Source organism: Falco naumanni, chromosome 17, assembly GCF_017639655.2.
Source record: "Falco naumanni isolate bFalNau1 chromosome 17, bFalNau1.pat, whole genome shotgun sequence".
NCBI classification, from domain to species: Eukaryota; Metazoa; Chordata; class Aves; order Falconiformes; family Falconidae; genus Falco; species Falco naumanni.
This window is the reverse complement of record NC_054070.1, coordinates 933,738-954,693: the sequence shown is the minus strand read 5'-3', so window position 1 is coordinate 954,693 and position 20,956 is coordinate 933,738. Positions and strand designations below refer to the sequence as shown.

The window sequence follows — 20,956 nt, the reverse complement described above, 5'->3', positions numbered from 1 at the left end:
CTCGTGCTTTGGGTGGTGCACGAGGGGTGGTGCTCTCCCTGCAGCCGCTGCTGCTGCTCCCGAAGGCTGGGGTTGGGCTGGCACAGATGGAAGGCGGCAGGCATCCAGTCAGTCATCAGGATTATTGGCAGATGGTTCGTTTACCGCTTATTTATAGCGCGAGTCTCGCTGCCTTTTTTGAACCTGATGGGAAAATGACTGCTCTGGATGCTGGGACGTGATGGAGATGTAACCCCGTTTGCCAGACACTTGCATAGAAACAGGGAATGGAATACTCGAGGGATGCTCGTGGGTGCTGAGTGGCCACCCCGTTGTGGCTGCTGGGTGTCTGAGGAGCAGCGCGGCTCCGCGGCTGCAGGGGGTCTTTATTTCTGTTCTGGAAACGGTTCCTGGAAACGGTTCCCTCCTAGCCAGCTTCCCGCTAACACGTGGGATAACTCACCTTCGGAACAAATCCATGCGGACCTCCCCGGTCACTGCACCAGCACCCCGCTGGTGGGAACAGCTGGGATGGGCAAGGTGCGGTGGCGGGGAAGGTTTTTTTTGGTTGGTGGCACCTGTGCATCCACCCTGACCGGTGCGGGCGGTGGCCCTGCTCCACGCTGGGCGCACTGGGAGATAGATCTGTGCGCACAGACTGCGGAATGAATGCGAAGAATGTCAAATATTCCTTGACGGAAGCTCTGGGACACAGGAACGGGGCTTGGGAACAGGCGACCCAGAGGAATGGAAGTGGGAGAAAAGATAGACATCCACGTCATGCGTATTCCTTTATTTTGTTTTCCTACAGTTAAATGAAGCCGTATATGTGATCTCTGCATAAACAGTGCGAGGATACAGGACTTACCTACAGTACCAGCGTAGATTTATTTACAAACAGTAAAGAGCAAATACAGCTGTAAAGAGCAGAATGAAACCTTTCAGGAACCCATTTCCTCTTTATCCAGCCCCTTCCTCTTCTGTAGGTGCGATTGCCTCCCCCAGCCCCTCACACCTGTGCTCCTGCCCCCCCCCAGCTGCACCCTGGAGAGGAATTTGCTCAAGTCTTGGGGTGCACACACCACCACCACCCTCCGTTCCTCCTGCCGAAGGACCGAGGTGGGTTCCCAGGGGTGCAGCCTTCCCCCTTCCCCAGAAACTCCTGGCTGGATGAATTCAGGTTTGATAAAAAGGGGCAGAAGCCAGGTGGGGAAGGATGGGCAGGGTCCTGTCCCCGCCGCCCGTGGAAGCAACACTGCCAGCTCTCCCCACGCGCACCGATGGCTTAAATATTAATTAATGTGGCTGGGACGGGGGCCCGCAGGCTCTTTGGTATCAAACCGCTCCCGATATCATTGATAAACGCTGCCTCGCACGCACTGCAGAGAGCAGGGCTTGCTTTCTTTTTTTTTTAAAAAAAAGAAGAAAAAAAGAGGAAATGGCTATGAAAGGGAGTGGGAGGTTCAGCTTCAGCCCCTTTGTGCTGGGGGCTGGAAAGGAGGTGGCTTGGGTGGGCAGGTCATAGAAAAAAGGGGGCGTCGAGTGACTTTTATCGCTTTGGTTAATCCGTTTGGCTCTGCTCAGCAGAACGGCGCTGTGCAATTGAAGTCTTTTCCTCTTCTAGGGGGAAGGAAGAAAGAAGAGGGGGCGGGGTTAAATGCTTTTTCAAACCAGGCGGCGAAGGCTGTGAGGGTGCAACGTGCGGGAAGCGGGGGGTTGGAGACGCGACTTTTCATTGCACCGCGCTGGGTGCTGGGAAAAATTCATCGGCTCAAAGGATGCTCCAAGCCGGGCAGTGGCAGAGCTGGTGCCTGATTCCCCACCCCCCCCCCTGCAGCCTTTGCTGGGGCCCCGGGAGAAGGCAGGACCCCCTGCCTGCTGCCCTGGCACGGGATTGCGATTTTCCTTGATTCTGGAAGCGGGTTCTTGGTCAAAGCCTGTCTTAGGGAGCAGCTTTGTTCACCGCACAATGCGGAGCTGGCGGCCAGGGCTGTGCCCCCCGTCCTGCCGCAGCCTGCCTCTGCCTGCGGGGAAGCTGCCTGCTTTATTTATTTTTATTTTTTTTCTTCTCTATTATACTGTTCAGAGACAAGGGAAGCGCTGGAGGTTCCCTGAAAAACAAAGCGTCGAAGCTGGTGGCCAGGAGCCACTGGGAACGCGGGGAAAGGGGATGAAATTCCCACTGCCACACAGGCTAGCAGGCGTAAGAACTAGGGTCATTAAACCCTAATTAAACCTTTATGGTGATGAGCTAAAAGGCCAGGTGAAGCGGAGCGTGGCACGGGAGTGCCGTGGGGATCGCTGGGGTTATTCCTGGAAGCCAGGGCTGGGCTGCAAACTGGGGCGGCACCAGTGGCAATGGGAAGCCCTGAGCTGGAACGGTTTGGTCCTGCTCGGGTGCAGGACTGGGGCTGTGATCTGTGGGTTTCATCGCACCCTCCGTGCAAAACGTGATGAGAATAGCGACTGGGCTGACCCCAGCCCGCTGGGGGAGGGAACTGGATCCTACTGGGATGCTGACCCTGCCCTGGAGGTGGTTGGCTCCGAGCCCCCCCTGGTCCTTGCTCATCCCAGCACGTTCTCCCCTTCCCTGCTCCCCAGGCGGGGGGTTCCAGGTGATGTTTGATGGCAAAGCCCGAGGGGACCCGTGTCCCATCACCCGGTGGAGCGGGCTCTGCTGCATCCTCCCCCCCCCCCCCCTTCCCCAGCCCTGCTTTTGTGATTCAATAACCGTTTCTCGGGTACCTGCCACCCAGCTGCTCAGAAGAGGCCGCAGTCCTTGAGGTTCTCTTTGATGATGACATCCGTGACGGCGTCAAAGACGAATTTGACATTCTGCGTGTCTGTGGCACAGGTCATGTGGCTGTAGATCTCCTTCACGTCCTTTCGCATGTTGAGATCGAGGAACTGGGTCTTGATGTAATTCCCCGCGTCTTCAAATGTGTTGGGACCTGCGGAGGGAGGAAACGGTGATGATGATGCTGGGCTGCTCCCATGGGAGATGATTGTCAGAGCTGGCTGAGGACCAGGGGATGCTTAAGGCTCCCTTTTGAGAGCTAGACCTGAAATCTCCATGCAGAGGAGGAGGAGGAGGAGGAGGAGGAGGGCTGGGTGGCAACTGCACCTAGCAAAGCATTTTTTTTTTTAAAAAGCCACTTTATCCCGTTTCAATCCTTCCAAACACATTCCCGAGGCCACATCTCTCCTCTGCTCCTGCCTCCAGGGACCTGACAGGATCCCAAGCTGAGATGCTGTGTCTGCACCGAGACCACGCGTGTCCCCACTGGAGACCATCGTTTGGGGGTCTTGGCGTGGGGGGGCGGGGTGTGTCAACAAGCCGACTCACCATCGTATTCTGGGAAGCAAATGCTGAGATGGACTTTCTTGATCTTTTCCTCAAAAAGGTCCTTCTTGTTGAGGAAGAGGATGATGGATGTGGCGGCAAAGAACTTGTGGTTGCATATACTGTTGAATAGGTGCAGGGATTCGTGCATGCGGTTCTGCAAGCAAACAGGCTCGTTGGCACAGCGGAAAATAATTTACAAACCCCCTTTTGGCTGCTGCAACCCCCACCCACCCCCCCACCCCCTGATTCCTGAGGGTGCTGCTGGGGATGTTCCCGTTTGCTGCAGCAGCCGACGGCCCTGCTGCCTGTTCCCTGCCTGCACCCGGCGTCCCCCTTGCTCATCCAAAAATCTCCCGTGCCGTGGTGCGAGACACCCGGATAAATCCAGGCGGTGCTTGGGATAGGGAGTGGTGGTGAGCAGCTGCGGGCAGCACCACGCTTTGATCCCTCCTGGCAGCTTCTGGGATGTTCAAAGGAAGGATTAGGTGATCGCACTGGGAGAATTATCCCGGGAAGCCTCGCAGCGCTGTGGCACGGCTGCTGGAAGGTGCTGAGCGAGGGTGCTGAGCTGCCAGCCCCATCACCCAGGCTGTGTTGTGGGATGCTCTCGCTGCACTGTGGCCCCTGGCACCCGCAGCTTTGGGAAGGAGCGGGGAGAAGGAAAACTCCAGTTTCACAGCAGCTTCTAGCTGGCTGCGGGCGCATCCTCGGGAGGACGAGGCTCCATCCAGCTGGTGCTCAGTCCAGCCGGTGGCTGTGCGGCTCCCCCACCGTGGTACGGCGGCGGGCGGGTTCTTCAAGGGTGACAGGGATGGTTTTGCTTTGTCCAGCTTCCCATTGCAGCAGCTTTTCTGTACAGCTTCTTCAACGAGCAGGGCACCTGCGGGGCCAGCTTTGGCCAAATCCTGCCCCATCCTGCGCCGAGGGAGCGTTACAGCCTCTCCCAAAGGTTTTGATGATAACGATGCTCTCTCCTTCCCCCAGGTGCCTTACACAGGCTCTGCTTCATGGCCGAGGAAGCGCTTGGGCTGCTGCCCGGCCTTGGCGAGCCCCAGGGCTGGCGGACCCCGACCCTTGCCCAGCTCCGGGCAAAGGCGTTTGGACCCGGGAGCATCCACGGGACCGGCCGCCAGAGGAGGTGCCAGCAGAGATGCTTTGCCCCAGCCCCTCGGCAGGGGAGAAGGCAGCCTGCTTCTGCTCTGCTCATCTCCACCCCTTATTTCTTCTGAGAAACGACCCATTTAGGGGCTGCCGTGTTCCTCCTCTTGGGATTCTGCCCCTGAAGCTGCTTCCCCCGGTGCCGGAGCAGCGGCTCTGCTGGAGCATCCCTCGCTGGGCACCCGCAGGATTTCACCTGATGGGCTGGTGCCGTCGTTTCATTCCCTCTTAGCAGGAGGATGGAGCTGTCCCACGGTGCTGCTTTCCTGCCCCCCTGGGGGGCACAGCCAGGCAGGAGGCGCCTCTGGGGCCAGATTCTGCTCCACTGAGACCAGTTTGCATTTATTTCCCCGCTCCGGGGCCGGCTCCGCTGGGCTTGCTGGGGTGGGTTTGGTGCTGGAAGTGTTCCCCGGTGGGATGGTGGCTCTCGGGAGGGGGTCGGCGTCAGGAGCTGCTTGGCCCTTGGCTGCTCGGAAGGCTCGGGGGTTTCCTCGTGGACAGATCCATGGGCCCACCACCCGCGATTTGCTCCATGTGGCCCAGAGTAAGCGCTGACGCGTTCACAGGGTGTGACCAGGCGGGAGCCAGCTCCATCCCGCAGCTCCATCCCGCAGCTCCATCCCGCAGCTCCATCCCGCAGCTCCATCCCGCAGCTCCATCCCGCAGCTCCATCCCGTGCTCCATCCCGCAGCTCCATCCCGCAGCCCCATCCCGCAGCCCCATCCCGCAGCTCCATCCCGCAGCTCCATCCCGTGCTCCATCCCGCAGCCCCATCCCGCAGCCCCATCCCGCAGCCCCATCCCGCAGCCCCATCCCGCAGCCCCATCCCGCAGCCCCATCCCGCAGCTCCATCCCGCAGCCCCATCCCGCAGCCCCATCCCGCAGCCCCATCCCGCAGCCCCATCCCGTGCTCCATCCCGCAGCTCCATCCCGCAGCTCCATCCCGCAGCTCCATCCCGCAGCTCCATCCCGCAGCTCCATCCCACAGCCCCATCCCGTGCTCCATCCCACAGCTCCATCCCGTGCTCCATCCCACAGCTCCATCCCGCAGCCCCATCCTGCAGCCCCATCCCACAGCTCCATCCCCTTTCCCGGATCACCCAGAGCATCAGATGGCCCAGCGCATTGCCCCCCCCCTCCCCCCGTAACCCCCCCAAAGCACCCGGCTCCTCTCCCCTCAGCTGCCGAGCTGTGGACGGGCACCTCTGGGACCCTGACCCACCACTTCGTCGTCCTCCACCAGCACCATGTCGTAGGCGCTCAGCGCCCCGCAGAAGATGATACAGGTCACCCCCTCGAAGCAGTGGATCCACTTCTTGCGCTCCGATCTCTGCCCTCCCACATCAAACATCCTGGGGAGGGGACAAGGATGGGGGAGGGGGGGGTGTCACCCATCTGATCCTGCCACCCCCTGCGTGGTGGTCCCAGCACCCTGTCCTCCGCGGTGTCAGGGATGCAGTAACCGACCATCCCTGGTCCAGGTGGGGTTGGTGGTCCCTGGAGCATTGGGTGCACCCCCTCTATTGGGGCTGAGGGGGGGTGGATTGGGGAGGTGCCCCCACCCACCTGAAATTCAGGTCTTTAACGGAGAACTTTGTCTCGATGATGCCTGTGGTCTTCACTCGGGATCGCAGCACATCCTGCTCGTTGGGGAGGTAGCTGGGGGCTGTGATCCTGTCCAGCTGGTTTAGGTAACTGGGGGGACAGGAGGAGGTGTGACCTGCTGCCGAGGGGCTGCCCATATCCTTGCCCCCCCCCCCCCCGGCTTTTTGGGGGTGCTGAGCTCTGTCAAACACTGGTACTCCAAGGCAGGGCCATCCCTGGGGGAGCTGGGGGGCTGCACGGGAACTGGGGGGGGGGGGGGGGCGGGGGCACAGTGCGGGGCTGTGGCTCAGCAGCACCAGTGGGATGGGGAGCGGCACAGGTAGGATGGAGAATGGCACCAGTGGGATGTGGGATGGCACTGGTGGGACTGGGATGGCCCAGGTGGGATGAGAGGTGGCCCTGGTGGGACAGGGGGTGGCCCTGGTGGGACAGGGGGTGGCCCTGGTGGGACAGGGGGTGGCCCTGGTGGGATGAGGGGATGGCCCAGGTGGGATGAGGGGATGGCCCAGGTGGGATGAGGGGATGGCCCTGGTGGGACGAGGGGATGGCCCTGGTGGGATGAGGGGTGGCCCTGGTGGGACGAGGGGATGGCCCTAGTGGGACGAGGGGGTGGCCCTGGTGGGATGAGGGGTGGCCCTGGTGGGATGAGGGGTGGCCCTGGTGGGACGAGGGGATGGCCCTGGTGGGACGAGGGGGTGGCCCTGGTGGGACGAGGGGATGGCCCTGGTGGGACGAGGGGATGGCCCTGGTGGGACGAGGGGATGGCCCTGGTGGGACGAGGGGATGGCCCTGGTGGGATGAGGGGATGGCCCTGGTGGGATGAGGGGATGGCCCTGGTGGGATGAGGGGTGGCCCTGGTGGGATGAGGGGTGGCCCTGGTGGGATGAGGGGATGGCCCTGGTGGGACGAGGGGGTGGCCCTGGTGGGACGAGGGGATGGCCCTGGTGGGACGAGGGGATGGCCCTGGTGGGATGAGGGGTGGCCCTGGTGGGACGAGGGGATGGCCCTGGTGGGACGAGGGGATGGCTCAGGTGGGATGAGGGGATGGCCCTGGTGGGACCGGGATGGCTGCTTCGGGGTGTTCCCAGGAGCAGGAGGAGCCTGATTTTGCCAGGCTGGGTTGGGAACAGTGATGAGCAGCCAGGGGGGTCCCCAGACACGTCCCTGCCCCCCCCACCAGCCGGCGGTGACCCCACTCACTAAGCGGCCGAGTCATTGAGCTGGTACTCGGCGGCTCGCTCGAAGCAAGCCTGCACCCCCCCGTCCTTCCACAGCTTCTTGATGCAGTCGACCAGCTCGGGGGGCATGGTGCCCTCCTCGATGGAGTCCGCCAGGTTGAAGAGCTGCCGCCCCGTGTCCTGCAAGAGGCACCCATCGCCACCGTCCCACCCATCGCCCCTGCCCCCCAACAAGCCCCTGGGGCTGGGCAGGGGGCTAAGGGGCCCAACACGGGGTCGCTATGGACCCCAGCCCCAGGGAGGGGGGTGCCCTAGCCCCACGTCCTGGTGGGTTGGGGGGGGTGGGGACCACTGCCCTGACTGACCGCGCAGGACGCCTCGGCGTAGTCGATGCCCAGCGTGGACATGGCGCGGACGATGGCCAGGATGGACTGCAGGATGTTGCCGTAGATGACAGCTTTGAACTCCATGCACTCCTCGGCCGTGTAGCCATCCTGGTGGATAATCCTGGGGGGGGAGGGGGGGGGGGGCGGGGGGCACAGCAGCCTCAGCCCCAAGCTGGGGCACCCCTTCCCCTCCCAGCATCACCCCACCGTGGGAACCAGCAGGGTGCCACCACCAGCCTGACACCGTACCGGGGGGGGGGGGGGGGGGGGGGGGGGGGTGACAGGGGTCCTGCCATCCCCTGTCCAAGATGTCCCGGTGTGTCCCCCCCCCGCCCCCAGGGTGCCTCTGGCCATACTCACTTCATCTGCTTCACGATGGTGCTCTTCCCTGACTCTCCAGCCCCTGGAAAAGGGTGGGGGGACACCTCAGTGCTGGCCAGGGTGGGACGGACCACAGCCCTGGTGCCACGGTGATGGGCACCGCACAGGGACCAGGGTCCCTCTTCCCCCACCGCCCCCCTGCACCTGCCCTGGCCGGACACCCCACCTGCCCACCCCCACCCCCCGCTGCCATTGTCCCCAGGTTCCCATCACCCCTTGCACCCAGTGCCAGACCACACATGTGGACCCCCAGGGGTGGTGGGGACCCCCGGGGTGCGGGTCCCTGGGGTCCCGTGCCTCCCACCCACCGTGGGCGCCGCTGGCGGTGGCTTTGGTGCTGTAAGCGGCTTAGGGTGGTGCAGGAAGCTGCTTAGAATTAGGGTGCTAATCACCTTGATCCCAGCCCCCCCACCTGGATAAGGCCCCGCTGCTGGTCCCTGCCCCGTGGGGTCACCTGGGTGGGGTGTGGGGGGTCCCCCGAGGACTGTCCCCTCCCGCCCTACGCCCCGCGGTGGGGTTTGGGGTGCTGGTGGCAGGAGCTCCCCAGGGTCTCGCTGCCCCCCCCCAGGGATGCGCCGCAGCCAGGTGAGACCTGGTGTCCTGTCCTGGTCCCTGCCCTTTCCCCACGCTGTCCCCTCGGTCCCTGCCACCTGCCTAGCGGTGCCCGATGCCACCCCTGGCTCTTCCCAGGCACAGCCCTGGGGACATCCAGCTGGTGGGACAACCTCTGCTGGCTGATGGCCACTCATCAGGCTAACGAGGGCTAACGAGCTGCGGGGAAGGGGCTCTCCCTTTTGCCCCTCACCCATCCCCAGCAGCCGCATCCCCCCCAGCACCAGCGGGGTCCCCCACGGCAGGTTGGGGACGGGGGGGACATCTCCCGCATCCCCCCTGGGGACATCCCCTCCACTCTTACCCAGCAAGAGCAACTTGACCGTCTTGGCCTCTTTATCCGCATCCTCCTGGAGCTTCTTCTCCAGCTCCTTGGACCTCTTGGCCATCTCCTTGTCCTCCGCGCTGGCCCCGCTCCCCATGGCCTCGTCTTCCTCCTCTAACGCCTCGAGCTCCTCTAGGTCCCCAGGCTCTTCCAGTTCTCCCGTGGGACGGCACGCACACCCCGCGGCGGGTGGGCGGTGGGCGAGGGGGGACGGCAAGAAGAAGACCCGAAAGGGCTGAGTTGGGGGGTACCCGCTCCCCTGGCGCCGGGGTGCCCCGCAGCAGGCAGCGTACGTGGGTCCTCGCGGGCTGGCTGCCCCCCGCTCTCTCCCTTAATTCCCCATGGATAACCTGATTTTTTTGGACCCTGGGATTTGGGGACTTTTTTATCTTGCCATGTGACCCAGGAAATCCAATTAGCCCAAGATGGCAAAGATTAGGGCTCAAGGAAAAAAAAAAAAAAAAAAAAAAGACGGAGCATCTCAGGGAGGTGGGCACAAGGCTTTACATAAGGGGGGGGGGGGGATGTGGGGACACCCTGTGTCCCCCAGAATGGATTGGGGAGGGGGCAGGGGGTTGGGGGTCCCCCAGCCGTGTCTGTGGGCTGTGTCCCCCCATGTGTGGGGTTGGTGTTGGGGATGGGGTCAGCCCCCTGCTTGTGTGTCGTCCCCCCCATCCTGGGAGCTGGGGGTTCCCCGGGTGCTGCGGGGGGGTGGGGGGTGGGGATGGTGGCACTGGGGGATTCCTCCTGTGGGGGAAAGGGAGCTAATTACCCTCAGGAGTTAATTACCCCCCGGGTGGGTAACGAGCCCCTCCGGTTCTGCCCTGCTGGGTGCCGCCCCGCACCCTCCTGCTGCCTGAGCTCTTTAATGGGATCCTGGCTCAGCCTTCCTCCTCCTCCTCCTCCTCCTCCCCCTGGGCCCAGCACCCCCCTCCCCAGGCCAGCAGGACCACGGGGTCCCCCCACACCCGGGGGGGGCAGGGGGGTGCCCCCGCCCTGTCCTGTGGGGCTGATTTTGGGTGCAGGGCTGGCGCCGCAGGGGGGACCCGCCGGCAGCCCCACGTTGGGGTGTCGGGTCCCCCCCAAAGGTGCTGCAGGTCCCTGGCACGTGGGGTTAAGGTCCCTTAAATCCCTGCACCCCACAGGGTCACTGGGGTCTTCACGTCCCCTTACTGGTGTCCTTCTGTCCCACCTGGCATGTGTGCCCCCCCCCCCCCCCCCCAGGCTCCCTGCTGCCAGCCGCGGTGGCATGGGGACAGCCTGTCCCCGCTGTCCCTGTGGACACAAAGCCCCTTCTGAGCTTCTAATGAACTTGGCGCTAATGAAGGGGGCCTAATTAAAATACCAGACCCCCCCCCCCCCTCGGTGTCACAGACAGGCGGACGGACACCGCTGGGGAGGGGACCCGGCTTTCGCCCAGAGCTCAGGCTGGGGGTCCCCACCGTGCCCCCCTCCCTGACGGCTGTTGTGCCCCCCCAGCCTGGCACAGGGGGGGGGCCCTGATGGGTGGCGTCACCTCGCTGTCCCCTCTCTGGCTCCATGGCAGGATGGGGTGGGGGACACGGGGGGACGGGCCCTGGCGGGTGGCATTCCCTCCGCTCCGGCAGCGGCTAAAAATACCCCCCCTGCTCCGCTGCTGGATTAGGGGACTCGGCCAGGCGCTCGGCGGGGACACAGCCCAGACCCCCCCCCAAACGTGTCCCCAACACCCCCCAAACCTGCCCCCAACACTCGAGGCCACGGCAGCGGAGCCGCCAGCACAGGTAGGAACACGCAGGGGTGGGGGGGGGGGACACACAAGGGTGTGACACCCCCTGGCACCCTGCAGCTGCTGGGGGGGGGGTGTCCCCTGTATGATGGCACCCCCAGCTTGGTGGGGGTAACGGGGGGGTTGGGGGAGCTGGGGGTCAAGCCCTGAGCTGTTGCCCCATGGGGACATCCCCTGTGGGTGCTTAGCCCCCCCTCCCCCCCATGCAGGGGTTGGTGGGGGGTGATGGTGGAGTGTGAGCCCCCTCTTTTGGGGTGCTGCACCCCATCTGAGGAGGTGATGCCCCGTTTTGGGGGGTACTTGGTCTTTTTTGGGGGGATACAATGTCTAATGGGGGAGTGACGGGCCGTGCTGGGGGGCACGGTGCCTGCCCTGGGGAGGGGGGTGCCTGTCCTGGGGGGGTGGGTATCTGTCGGGGGGTGCAGCGCCCAGCCAGGGGGGAGGGTGTACCCCAGCTCTGACTGGGCTGATCCCATCTCTGTGGGGGGCAGGGAGTGACACCCTGTTGGGGGCGGGGGGGGGCAATGCCTGTGGGGGGGGGGCACAGTGCCCATCTCGAGGAGGCTGCACTGCTGCTGGAGGTGCCACTGACATTTGGGGGGGGGTTGGTGGTGTCTGATACCATTTCTTGGGGGGGCACAATGCCTGCCGGGGGGTGGGGGGGGCACGGTGCCTGCTTGGGGGGCACAGTTCCTGCTGGGGGATCATGATCCCTGCCTGGGGGGGGGCACGATCCCTGCCTGGGGGGGCACGATCCCTGCCTGGGGGGGCACGATGCCTGCTCGGGGGGCACGATGCACGCCTGGGGGTGACAGTGCCTGCCTGGGGGGGCACGATCCCTGCCTGGGGGGGCACGATGCACGCCTGGGGATGACAGTGCCTCTCTGGGGGGGCACGATGCCTGCCTGGGGGGGCACGATGCACGCCTGGGGGTGACAGTGCCTGTCTGGGGGGCACGATCCCTGCCTGGGGGGGCACGATGCACGCCTGGGGGTGACAGTGCCTCTCTGGGGGGGCACGATGCCTGCCTGGGGGGGGCACGATGCACGCCTGGGGGTGACAGTGCCTGTCTGGGGGGCACGATGCCTGCCTGGGGGGGGCACGATGCACGCCTGGGGGTGACAGTGCCTGCCTGGGGGGGCACGATGCCTGCCTGGGGGGGCACGATGCCTGCCTGGGGGGGCACGATGCACGCCTGGGGGTGACAGTGCCTGTCTGGGGGGGCACGATGCCTGCCTGGGGGGGCACGATGCACGCCTGGGGGTGACAGTGCCTGTCTGGGGGGGCACGATGCCTGCCTGGGGGGGCACGATGCACGCCTGGGGGTGACAGTGCCTGTCTGGGGGGCACGATGCCTGCCTGGGGGGGTCACGATCCCTGCTTGGAGGGTCACGGCTGTCGCCGGGGGGGCTCTCAGCACCCATCTCGGGCAGAGCCCGGCGGCGCAGCAGGACTGGTTGCTCCGACAACCTTCCTCCTCCTCCTCCTCCTCCTCCTCCTTCTCCTCCTCCTCCTCCTCCTCCTCGCCCACATCCTCCTCCCGCCCCATCCTCTTCCTCGGGCCGGCTTCCGGCCGGGCTCCGCCGGGGACTTTGGTCCAGCCCCGGGTTTCCTGCATCAATCATCAACCAGGGGAGGGAGCGGCGGCCATCGCCCGGCCCTGCCGCCCTGCTGCCGTAAGAGTCCCCGCCGGGGCCACCCCCGCCACCGCCACCGCCACCCCCGCTGCCACCCCCGCTGCCACCCCCGCTGCCACCGCCATCCCTGCCACCGCCGCCATCCCTGCCATCCCTGCCGCTGCCGCCCGTGCCCCCGTTGCCGCCCCTGCCCCCGCGGCCCCCCACCATCCCCGCCGCCCCCCGCCCCGCCGCCCCCGGAGCCGCCATGTCCTCGGCCGCCCCGGCCAAGTGCCCTTTCAAGAAGCGGGGCAGCCTGCAGGCCCCCAGCCCCGCAGGTGAGCCCCCCAACAGCCGCCACCCCCCGGGGCTGAGCCCCCCCCCCCCCGGGGCTGAGCCCCCCCCCCCCGGGGCTGAGCCCCCCCCCGTCCCCGCTGAGCCCCCCCCCCCCCGGCGGCGCGGTGCCGGCAGCCCACGGGCTGGTCCCGGTCACGCCAAGCGGGGGGGGGCGATGCTGGGCGGGGGGGGATATGGGTGCTAAGCGGGGTGGGGGGCGTCTATATTTGTTTATATTGGGGGGGGCGTGCTGGGCTGCTGCCTGGGGGTGCGACGGGGCGGCGTGCCCATCACCGTGGCGTCTGGGCTGCTCCGCGGGCCCTGCCGATGCCGGGGGCTGGGGGGGGGAGGCAGCGGTGTCGGGGTGTCTTGCGTGTCACCCCCCCCCACGCGGCAGCGCGGGGCCGAGGGGGTGGCCTCTGCGGCGGAGCGGTGGCGCAGTGGGCGCTGTGTGCCGGGGAGGGGGGGGGCTGCAGGGTGCCGGGACCCCGCGGGGGTCAGGGTGCTGGTGTTGGGGCAGGGGGGGCTTCGTGTGTCACCCCCTGGGTGGTCCCGGCTGGCAGCGTGGCATTGGGTGCTCGGGGGGGGGGGGGGGGGAGGGGGTGCTGGTGGCACCTTGTGGCTGGCACCCGGGTGGCACGGCTTGGGGGGGGGGGCTCGGGGTGCTGCTGGGGTGGCACAGGGTGATGGGCATGTCCCGGGTGGGTGGCACAGGGTGACAGACGTGTCCCAGGTGGGTGGCACAGGGTGATGGGCATGTTCCGGGTGGGTGGCACAAGGTGACAAGTGTGTCCTGGGTGGGTGGCACAGGGTGATGGGCATGTCCCGGGTGGGTGGCACAGGGTGACAGGTGTGTCCTGGGTGGGTGGTATGGGGTGACAGGCATATCCTGGTGGCACAGGGCACCCTGGGTGTCACTGGGCACCAGCCCTGCTGCGGTGCCACCAGCTGCCACCGCTGCCTGGTGCGGGTGGGCACCCACGGGCACCTGTGTGGTGGGAAACTGAGGCAGGGCAGGGGGTGGCTGAAATGTGGGGGCGGGGGTGGGTGATGGGGCACCCCCTGCCCCCCCAGTCCTGGTTTGGGTGATGCAGGGAGGATGCACTATGGGAGCAAATGGGGTGGAGGGCTTGTAGGGTGGGGGCAGGACGCCTGGGTTCACCCCCCCAGCTGCGCTGGGTGGGTGAGGGGCTCTTACTGGTGGCCCCAGTTTAACCAGTGGGGCCTGATTTCCAGTGCTTCAGACCCCCCAGTGGTGGTTGGCAGTGCAGGTGGTGGGTACGGAGAGTGCTGGCACCCAGGGGTGTCCCCTGACACGAGGGGGGGGCTGGGGGGGGCTGCTCCATGGGGTGGGGTGGGGGGGGGTGGGGGGCACTAACCCCCCCAGCCTGGTGGCCTCAGTGCAGGTAGGACCTGGGGTGCTCTGGGGGGGTGGGGTGTCAGGGTGATGAGGTTTGTTTTCTTGGCGGGGGGGGGGGGTTGCCTCCCCTTCCTCCCAGTTTGGGGGTGCCCCCCCCCCCCCAGGGTTGTGGCTTTCGCACCGGATGGGGGGAGCAGGAGGCTGGGCTGGGGGGGGGGGCATTGCTGGTGCTGGGAGGGTGGGCAGAGGGGTGGGGGGGTGGATGGAGCTGCCTGGCTGAGAGAAGGGGAGGAGGGGGGTGTGATGGGGGGGACCCCAGTGTCCTACCCCCCGCCATGCCAGGAGGGCCCTACCCCCCCCCCCCCGAGCCCCTCATTCACTAATGCTGCTGGCTCGTTACCCCACCGAGGGGGCCAGCAGCCCCCTTTGTGCACCGGGGGGGGGGGGGGGGGGCTGGGGTGGGCTTCCTCCCTTGAGCCGCCTCAGTTTCCCCATCACCGCTGTGGGGACCAGTATCCCACTTCTGGGGGGGGACACGGACGGATGGAGTGTGGAGGGGCTGATTAACCCCCCCCAGCCCGGGTCGGGGGGGTCTGAGCCCCCCCAGCTCATGCTGTCCGGGTGTCTGCAGAGCTGCGGGCTGGGCCGGGGTCCCGGCCCCTGCAGTCGGCGCGTTCCCTGCCCGGGACCCCCCACTGCCTGAAGCATTTCCCGGTGGATCTCCGCACCTCCATGGACGGCAAGTACAAGGAGATCGCCGAGGTGGGTCGGTGGGTCCCCTGCAGCCGGGTGGCAACGAAAGTGGGGGGGTGGGATGTCTCCCCTCCATTCTTCCCCCTCCCATCCTCTCCCACCCACCCCCTCCCCACCTTTCCAGCTTGGTTTGGAGGGGGGATGGGGTCTGCTCCGCCCCCTCCCCCTCCCCTCCGCCCCGTGCCCGTTCCCCTCCCGGGCTGAGACCGGGCGCAGCTCATGGCAGGGATGATCCGGGCAGGAGCTGTTCTGCCGCTCGCTGGCCGAGAGCGAGATGCGGACGGCGCCCTACGAGTTCCCGGAGGAGAGCCCCATCGAGCAGCTGGAGGAGCGGCGCCAGCGCCTCGAACGCCAGATCAGCCAGGACGTCAAGTAAGCTGGGGGTGGGGGTGGGGGTCCCATCATCCCCCCCCTCCCCCATGGGACAGGACAGGCCACCCCCTCCCCCACCCCGGGTGCCGCAGGGGGGGCTCTTGGTCCTCTGTGCCAGCTCTGTGTCCTCTCTCCCGTGGGTGTTGCGCTTGGTGTCCCCTTTTTAATTTTTTATTATTTTTTTTTTCTGGTTTCTGTGTGGTTTTTCGTTGTTTTCGGCATTAACGGGGTGTTTTCTCTCCCCGGCCCCTCTCTCCCCCCCCTCCCCCCGCCTCGTCCTGGCTGTCCCCACCCCCCCCCCCCCCATCCCCGCTGCTGCCTGCTTGTCCCCAGACTTGAGCCCGACATTTTGCTCAGAGCCAAACAGGACTTCTTGAAAATTGACAGTGCCGCCGACTTACAGTGAGTGTCCGGCTCGGTGCCACCGGCCGGGGACACGGGGGGGGTATCAGGGACCCCCCCAGCCCCACTCTGACCCAGCCTCCCCCCACCGCTCCCCCAGACAAAGAGCTGGGAGGTCCCTGCGCGGCTGCTCTCGCTGGCACTGAAGGAGTTAATGCAATAAGAGGGGTGGGGGCGGTTGGGATGAGCTGGGGGGGGGTCCCACCCCGCTGGTGGCACAGGACCCCATCCTGGCCCTGTCACCCCCCGCCCCCGACAGGGGGTCCGATGCTGCGTGTCCTCCTCCCTCCTGTCTCCGCTTGGGAGTTGTCTCTGTCACGAGTTATTTCGTTCTCTGTCCCCCGTCCCCGTCCCGTCCCCCCCCCACTTTTCGTTTTGCTGATGTGGGGCTGGGGGATGTATCTGGGGGGGGGGGGGGGGGGGACAGCAATGCCACCACTGCTGCGGCCATGGGTGGCACCCAGCTGCCCGAACCTGGTGGTGGCATCCCTGGGGACACCGTCACCCTCCTGCCACCCTGGGGCTGGACGCAATTCCTGGGGTGGGGGTTGGCGCTTTTCCCCGGGGGGGGCCCACGAGGGTGGGGACAGGCCATGTCACCATGTCACCGGCCACTGTCTGTACCCACAGGCTCTTCAAGGAGCAGAGCGAGGACCTGGTGGACCATGTCCCCAAGGAGCGGGAGGCGCTGCTGGAGCGGGAGTTCCAGCGGGTCACCATCTCCGGGGAGGAGAAATGCGGGGTGAGCCCCCACCCACCCACCCCAGGACCGGGCGAGGGTCTTCAGGGTGCCAACTCCACCTTGGGGTGGTGGTTTTTTTTTTTTTGGTGTCCTTCCCCCCCCCAGGTGCCCTTCACGGACCTTCTGGATGCGGCCAAGAGCGTGGTGAAGGCGTTGTTCCTGCGGGAGAAGTACATGGGCTTGTCGCTGCAGAGCTTCTGCAAGACCACCGCCCGGTACCTGCAGGAGCTCTCCGAGAAACCCCTGGAGACCCGCCGCTACGAGGAGGTGCCCGAGACCCCCCGTGGCCGCCGGTGAGCCAGGGCTGGTGGGATCTTCATGTTGCCATAGGGTGCTGGAGGAGCTTTGGAGGAGCCATCTGATGATGCGTGCCTCGTTGGGTGTCTCCCCCAGATGCCCCCGTGCACCCCCCGTTTGCGGAGCAGCACCCCTACGAGATGTGGGACCCCCAGGCCATGCCGGCCGATCTGGGCTTCGGGCTGAAGATGGTGGATGGTGTGGTGCACGTCTACACCAAGCAGGACCTCACCGACAAGTGAGCCCTGGGGGTCGCTCGCTGGCGTGAGGAGTTTGCTGGGGGGCTGCGGTGGGTGGCGAAGGGGCACGGGGGGGAGCCCACCGGGTGGTGGCCTCACACGTGACCCATCTCCATGTCCCGTCCCCCTCCCCCAGGAGCACGGAGCTGGACCTGCCATACCCCGACCTGCAGGAGTTCATCGCCGACATGAATTTCCTCATGGCTTTGATCATCAACGGGCCCATGTAAGGAGAAGGGTCCCACCGCGGGGGGTCTCTTGGTGGGGACAGAACCTCGGGGACAGCACCAGAGGACATGACGGTGGCTATGACACATGGTACTGGTGCAGCTCCCACGTCCGTCTTCGCGGTCACCGTGCGCAGGGAGGGGTGCCGAGGGTCCGGAGCCATCGTCCTGGTGGGCACCAGCCTTTTGGGGTTGGCCGTTCTCCCTCCTGTCCCCCAAATTGATGCCCCCTCCCCACCTCGGGCAGCAAATCCTTCTGCTACCGCCGGCTGCAGTACCTGAGCTCCAAGTTCCAGATGCACGTGCTGCTCAACGAGATGAAGGAGCTGGCGGCCCAGAAGAAGGTGCCCCACCGCGACTTCTACAATATCCGCAAGGTACCCGCCGGCTCGTGGTGGGGGGGTCCTGGCTCGACCCTGGGGGGGCGCTTGGAGGCTCTCGGGGCTGAGCAGCCCCTCTGGCCATGCAGGTGGACACCCACATCCACGCCTCATCCTGCATGAACCAGAAGCATCTCCTGCGCTTCATCAAGCGGGCCATGAAGAAGCACCTGGATGAAATCGTCCACGTGGAGAAGGGCAAGGAGCAGACGCTCAAGGAGGTCTTCGAGACCATGAACCTCACCGCCTACGACCTGAGCGTGGACACGCTGGATGTCCACGCGGTACGGGGGGGGGGGGGGGGATGCCTCCGAGTCCTGGAGCTGAGCAGGGCCCCCAGCCCATCTCTGGCCAGGGTGGAGGATCTTCTCCAGGGGTTGTCCCAGGGTGGGGTGGGGGATGCCAGGGGGCTCTGCGTAGGGATGTTGTGGCGGCTCGGGGGTGACGAGGGGGTCTCGGCTCACACCTGCGTCCCGCTGCCAGGACCGCAACACCTTCCACCGCTTTGACAAGTTCAATGCCAAGTACAACCCCATCGGCGAGTCCATCCTGCGGGAGATCTTCATCAAGACGGACAACCGCGTCTCGGGGAAGTACTTTGCCCACATCATCAAGGTGAGCAGCGCTGCTGGGTGACCCTCCGCATCTCCCTCCATTGCCCGCGGTGGTAATGCCACCCACGTCCCCCTTCCCAGTGGCCGAGGGGTGACGCTTGCCCCTCCGGCCCCGGCAGGAGGTGATGTCCGACCTGGAGGAGAGCAAATACCAAAACGCCGAGCTGCGGCTCTCCATCTACGGCCGCTCCCGGGACGAGTGGGACAAGCTGGCCCGTTGGGCCGTCAACCACCGCGTCCACTCCAACAACGTCCGCTGGCTCGTGCAGGTGCCCCGGCTCTTGTGAGTAACGGGGAGGGGGGGAAGATACCCTCAGCTGGGGCCACGTCCTGGGTGGGGAAACCAAGGGCATCCCCCACTGCTGGGTGGCGTGGGGTGGGGTGGGACAGGACAGCCGGCTCTGAGTGGGTGCTGTCCCCCCGCAGTGATGTCTACCGGACGAAGAAGCAGTTGGCCAACTTCCAGGAGATGCTGGAGAACATCTTCCTACCTCTTTATGAGGCCACTGTCCACCCTGCCCAACACCCGGAGCTGCACCTCTTCCTGGAGCATGTGAGCACCACGTCCCGCTCCAGGGGAGGGGGGATAGGGGGCACCGGGGGCACCCAAACCCCCCAGCCTTGTATCTCCCGCTGGAGCGGTGACCATCCCACCCTGGGCTTGTCTCTCCCGCAGGTGGACGGCTTCGACAGCGTGGATGACGAATCCAAACCAGAGCATCACATCTTCAACCTGGACAGCCCCTTGCCGGGCAACTGGGTGGAGGAGGACAACCCCCCCTACTCCTACTACCTGTACTACATGTACGCCAACATGACAGTGCTCAACCACCTCCGACGGTAAGGCCACCTCGGGGTCCCCCAGTCCTGGGGGGGGGTTTCCTGGGGGGGCCGGACGGTGATGGTCAGCCCCCCCGTTGCAGGAAGAGGGGCTTCCACACCTTCGTGCTGCGCCCGCACTGCGGCGAGGCTGGCCCCATCCATCACCTCGTCTCGGGCTTCATGGTCTCGGAGAACATCTCCCATGGCTTGCTGCTCCGCAAGGTGAGGGGGGACCGGGGTGCCCGTGGGGGCCGGGTGCGTGGCTGGGACCCCCCCTCACCCTGCCATCCCCCCCCTCCCCCAGGCCCCCGTCCTGCAGTACCTCTACTACCTGGCGCAGATCGGCATCGCCATGTCCCCGCTGAGCAACAACAGCCTCTTCCTCAGCTACCACCGCAACCCCCTGCCCGAGTACCTCTCACGGGGGCTCATGGTCTCCCTCTCCACCGACGACCCCCTCCAGTTCCACTTCACCAAGGTGACCGGTTGTTGGTGGGGGGTTATGGACCACCGACCCCCCCCCAAAATGGCTATGGGGTGGCTACCAGCCAAGCCGTGGCAATGGGCCAGGGTTGGTGGTGGCCAGGAGCGAGGCGATGCCAATAGGCTCTGGAGGATGCTGGTGGTCCAGGGGGGTGGGAGAAGCTGGGGACCCCCATCCTCTCCAGGGCGTGGCCCATGGGTGGGTGCTGAGCCATGTGCCCCCCCAGGAGCCGCTGATGGAGGAGTACAGCATCGCCACCCAGGTCTGGAAGCTCAGCTCCTGCGACATGTGCGAGCTGGCCCGCAACAGCGTCCTGATGAGCGGCTTCTCCCACAAGGTACCGCGCCTCCCCCGTCCCCACCGGGACCCCCGAGGAGCACCGTGGTGGGTGCTGGCAGCACCCAAGGGTGCCAGGCAGCTGTGGGAGCTTCCCCCTTGCTCCTCTCCCCAGGTGAAGAGCTACTGGTTGGGTCCCCACTACCTGAAGGAGGGTCCGGAGGGCAACGACATCCGTCGCACCAACGTCCCCGACATCCGCGTGAGCTACCGCTTCGAGACGCTGTGCCAGGAGCTGACGCTCATCACGCAGGCGGTGCAGACCGAGGAGCTGGAGACCATCCAGGAGGAGGATGCTCTCACCATCACCTCCACCCTGGGCACCCACTGACTCCCCCCCTGAGCTCCTGTCCGGGACCCCTCTGTCACCCCACATCCCCCCAGGGCTTCGCTGCCGTCCCCCCTCCTGCTACCTCCTGCCCTGGGAAGGGGACGTTCCCCGCTGCTGTCCCCAGCGCCCTGCCGGTGCCACCGTGGGGGTCGGAGTTTGCCGAGTTCTTTCCGTTTCTTGGGTTTTTTGGTCTTTTTTTGTTGTTTTGTTATTTTTTTAACGTGTGTCTCCTCACTGGATTGGTCCCTGCCGGGCTTGGTGGCATGGGGATGATGCTACAGGAGGTGACATGGGTGTGGGCACTGCTGGAGGGTCCTGGCTTCACCTCCCAGCTTGGGACACGGTGACAAGTTGGGGGACACCGGTGCTGGCCGGGGGGATGTTGGGGGACCCAGCCCAGCAGCAGGACGCAGATCCTGATGCTTTTTAATTGCCTGCCCCCCTCTCCATCCGTTTTCTCACCCCACGGGGACATGGGGACAAGCCAAGCAGCAGCTGAGGGACCCAAACCCGAGCTCTCCGCGCCCCCGGGCTCCTCTCGCGCCCTCCCGCTGGGTGCCACGGCAATGGGGACCCGGTGGCCCAGGGGACATGGGGTGCTGTCCGGAGGGGTCGGTACCTGGCGGAGGATGCTCCATCCTCCTCATCACCTCAGGGAGGAAGGCAGAGGGGCCGGGGGAGGTGACATCTGTCCCCATCCCCCATGCTCCCAGGAGCTGTTTGTGGCCCGGATCGGGCTGGATGAGGCTTCTCCTTCCCGGTGGGGTGTTACCCTGTCCCCCCCTCCCCCGTCCCCCCATCCCGGTCCTTCCTCCCACCATGGTCCGGAGCTGGTGGCCAGCGCTCCCAGGAAAACGTGAAGGCGACCACGAGAAAAAAAAAAAAGGAAAAAGTTAAAAAAAAACCC

General features: G+C 65.7%; 2 protein-coding genes across 2 annotated transcripts; one reads left to right on the top strand and one right to left on the bottom strand.

Annotated features, from left to right (window-relative positions):
- Positions 1-757: 757 nt before the first annotated feature.
- GNAT2 (G protein subunit alpha transducin 2) lies at positions 758-9,296 on the bottom strand. The gene is made up of 9 exons (XM_040616471.1): positions 8,950-9,296; positions 8,013-8,055; positions 7,632-7,773; positions 7,289-7,446; positions 6,050-6,178; positions 5,706-5,835; positions 3,326-3,479; positions 2,725-2,930; positions 758-1,599 (listed from the first exon to the last, which is right to left on the bottom strand). The coding sequence occupies exons 1-8, from the start codon at positions 9,065-9,067 to the stop codon at positions 2,740-2,742; spliced, it is 1,065 nt and encodes a 354-aa protein (XP_040472405.1). The 5' UTR covers positions 9,068-9,296; the 3' UTR covers positions 758-1,599; positions 2,725-2,739.
- Positions 9,297-12,570: 3,274 nt separating this feature from the next.
- AMPD2 (adenosine monophosphate deaminase 2) lies at positions 12,571-20,918 on the top strand. The gene is given in 18 exon segments (XM_040616602.1): positions 12,571-12,692; positions 14,682-14,812; positions 15,045-15,175; positions 15,509-15,577; positions 16,208-16,319; positions 16,425-16,626; positions 16,713-16,854; positions 16,992-17,081; positions 17,330-17,459; positions 17,552-17,746; positions 17,946-18,077; positions 18,196-18,359; positions 18,503-18,629; positions 18,753-18,916; positions 19,000-19,120; positions 19,203-19,376; positions 19,609-19,719; positions 19,834-20,918. Coding segments are annotated over 18 exon segments (2,481 nt in total). The 5' UTR covers positions 12,571-12,622; the 3' UTR covers positions 20,050-20,918.
- Positions 20,919-20,956: the final 38 nt, after the last annotated feature.

Bases quoted from the DNA above. Each gene is read 5' to 3' on its own strand.
- GNAT2 (XM_040616471.1), bottom strand. From the start codon at position 9,067: ATGGGGAGCGGGGCCAGCGCGGAGGACAAGGAGATGGCCAAGAGGTCC. The intron at 6,179-7,288 runs GTGAGTGGGGTC...CTGTCCCCCCAG, and splicing joins CTCAATGACTCGGCCGCTTA to TTACCTAAACCAGCTGGACA. The intron at 2,931-3,325 runs GTGAGTCGGCTT...CTCCCTCCGCAG, and splicing joins TTGCTTCCCAGAATACGATG to GTCCCAACACATTTGAAGAC.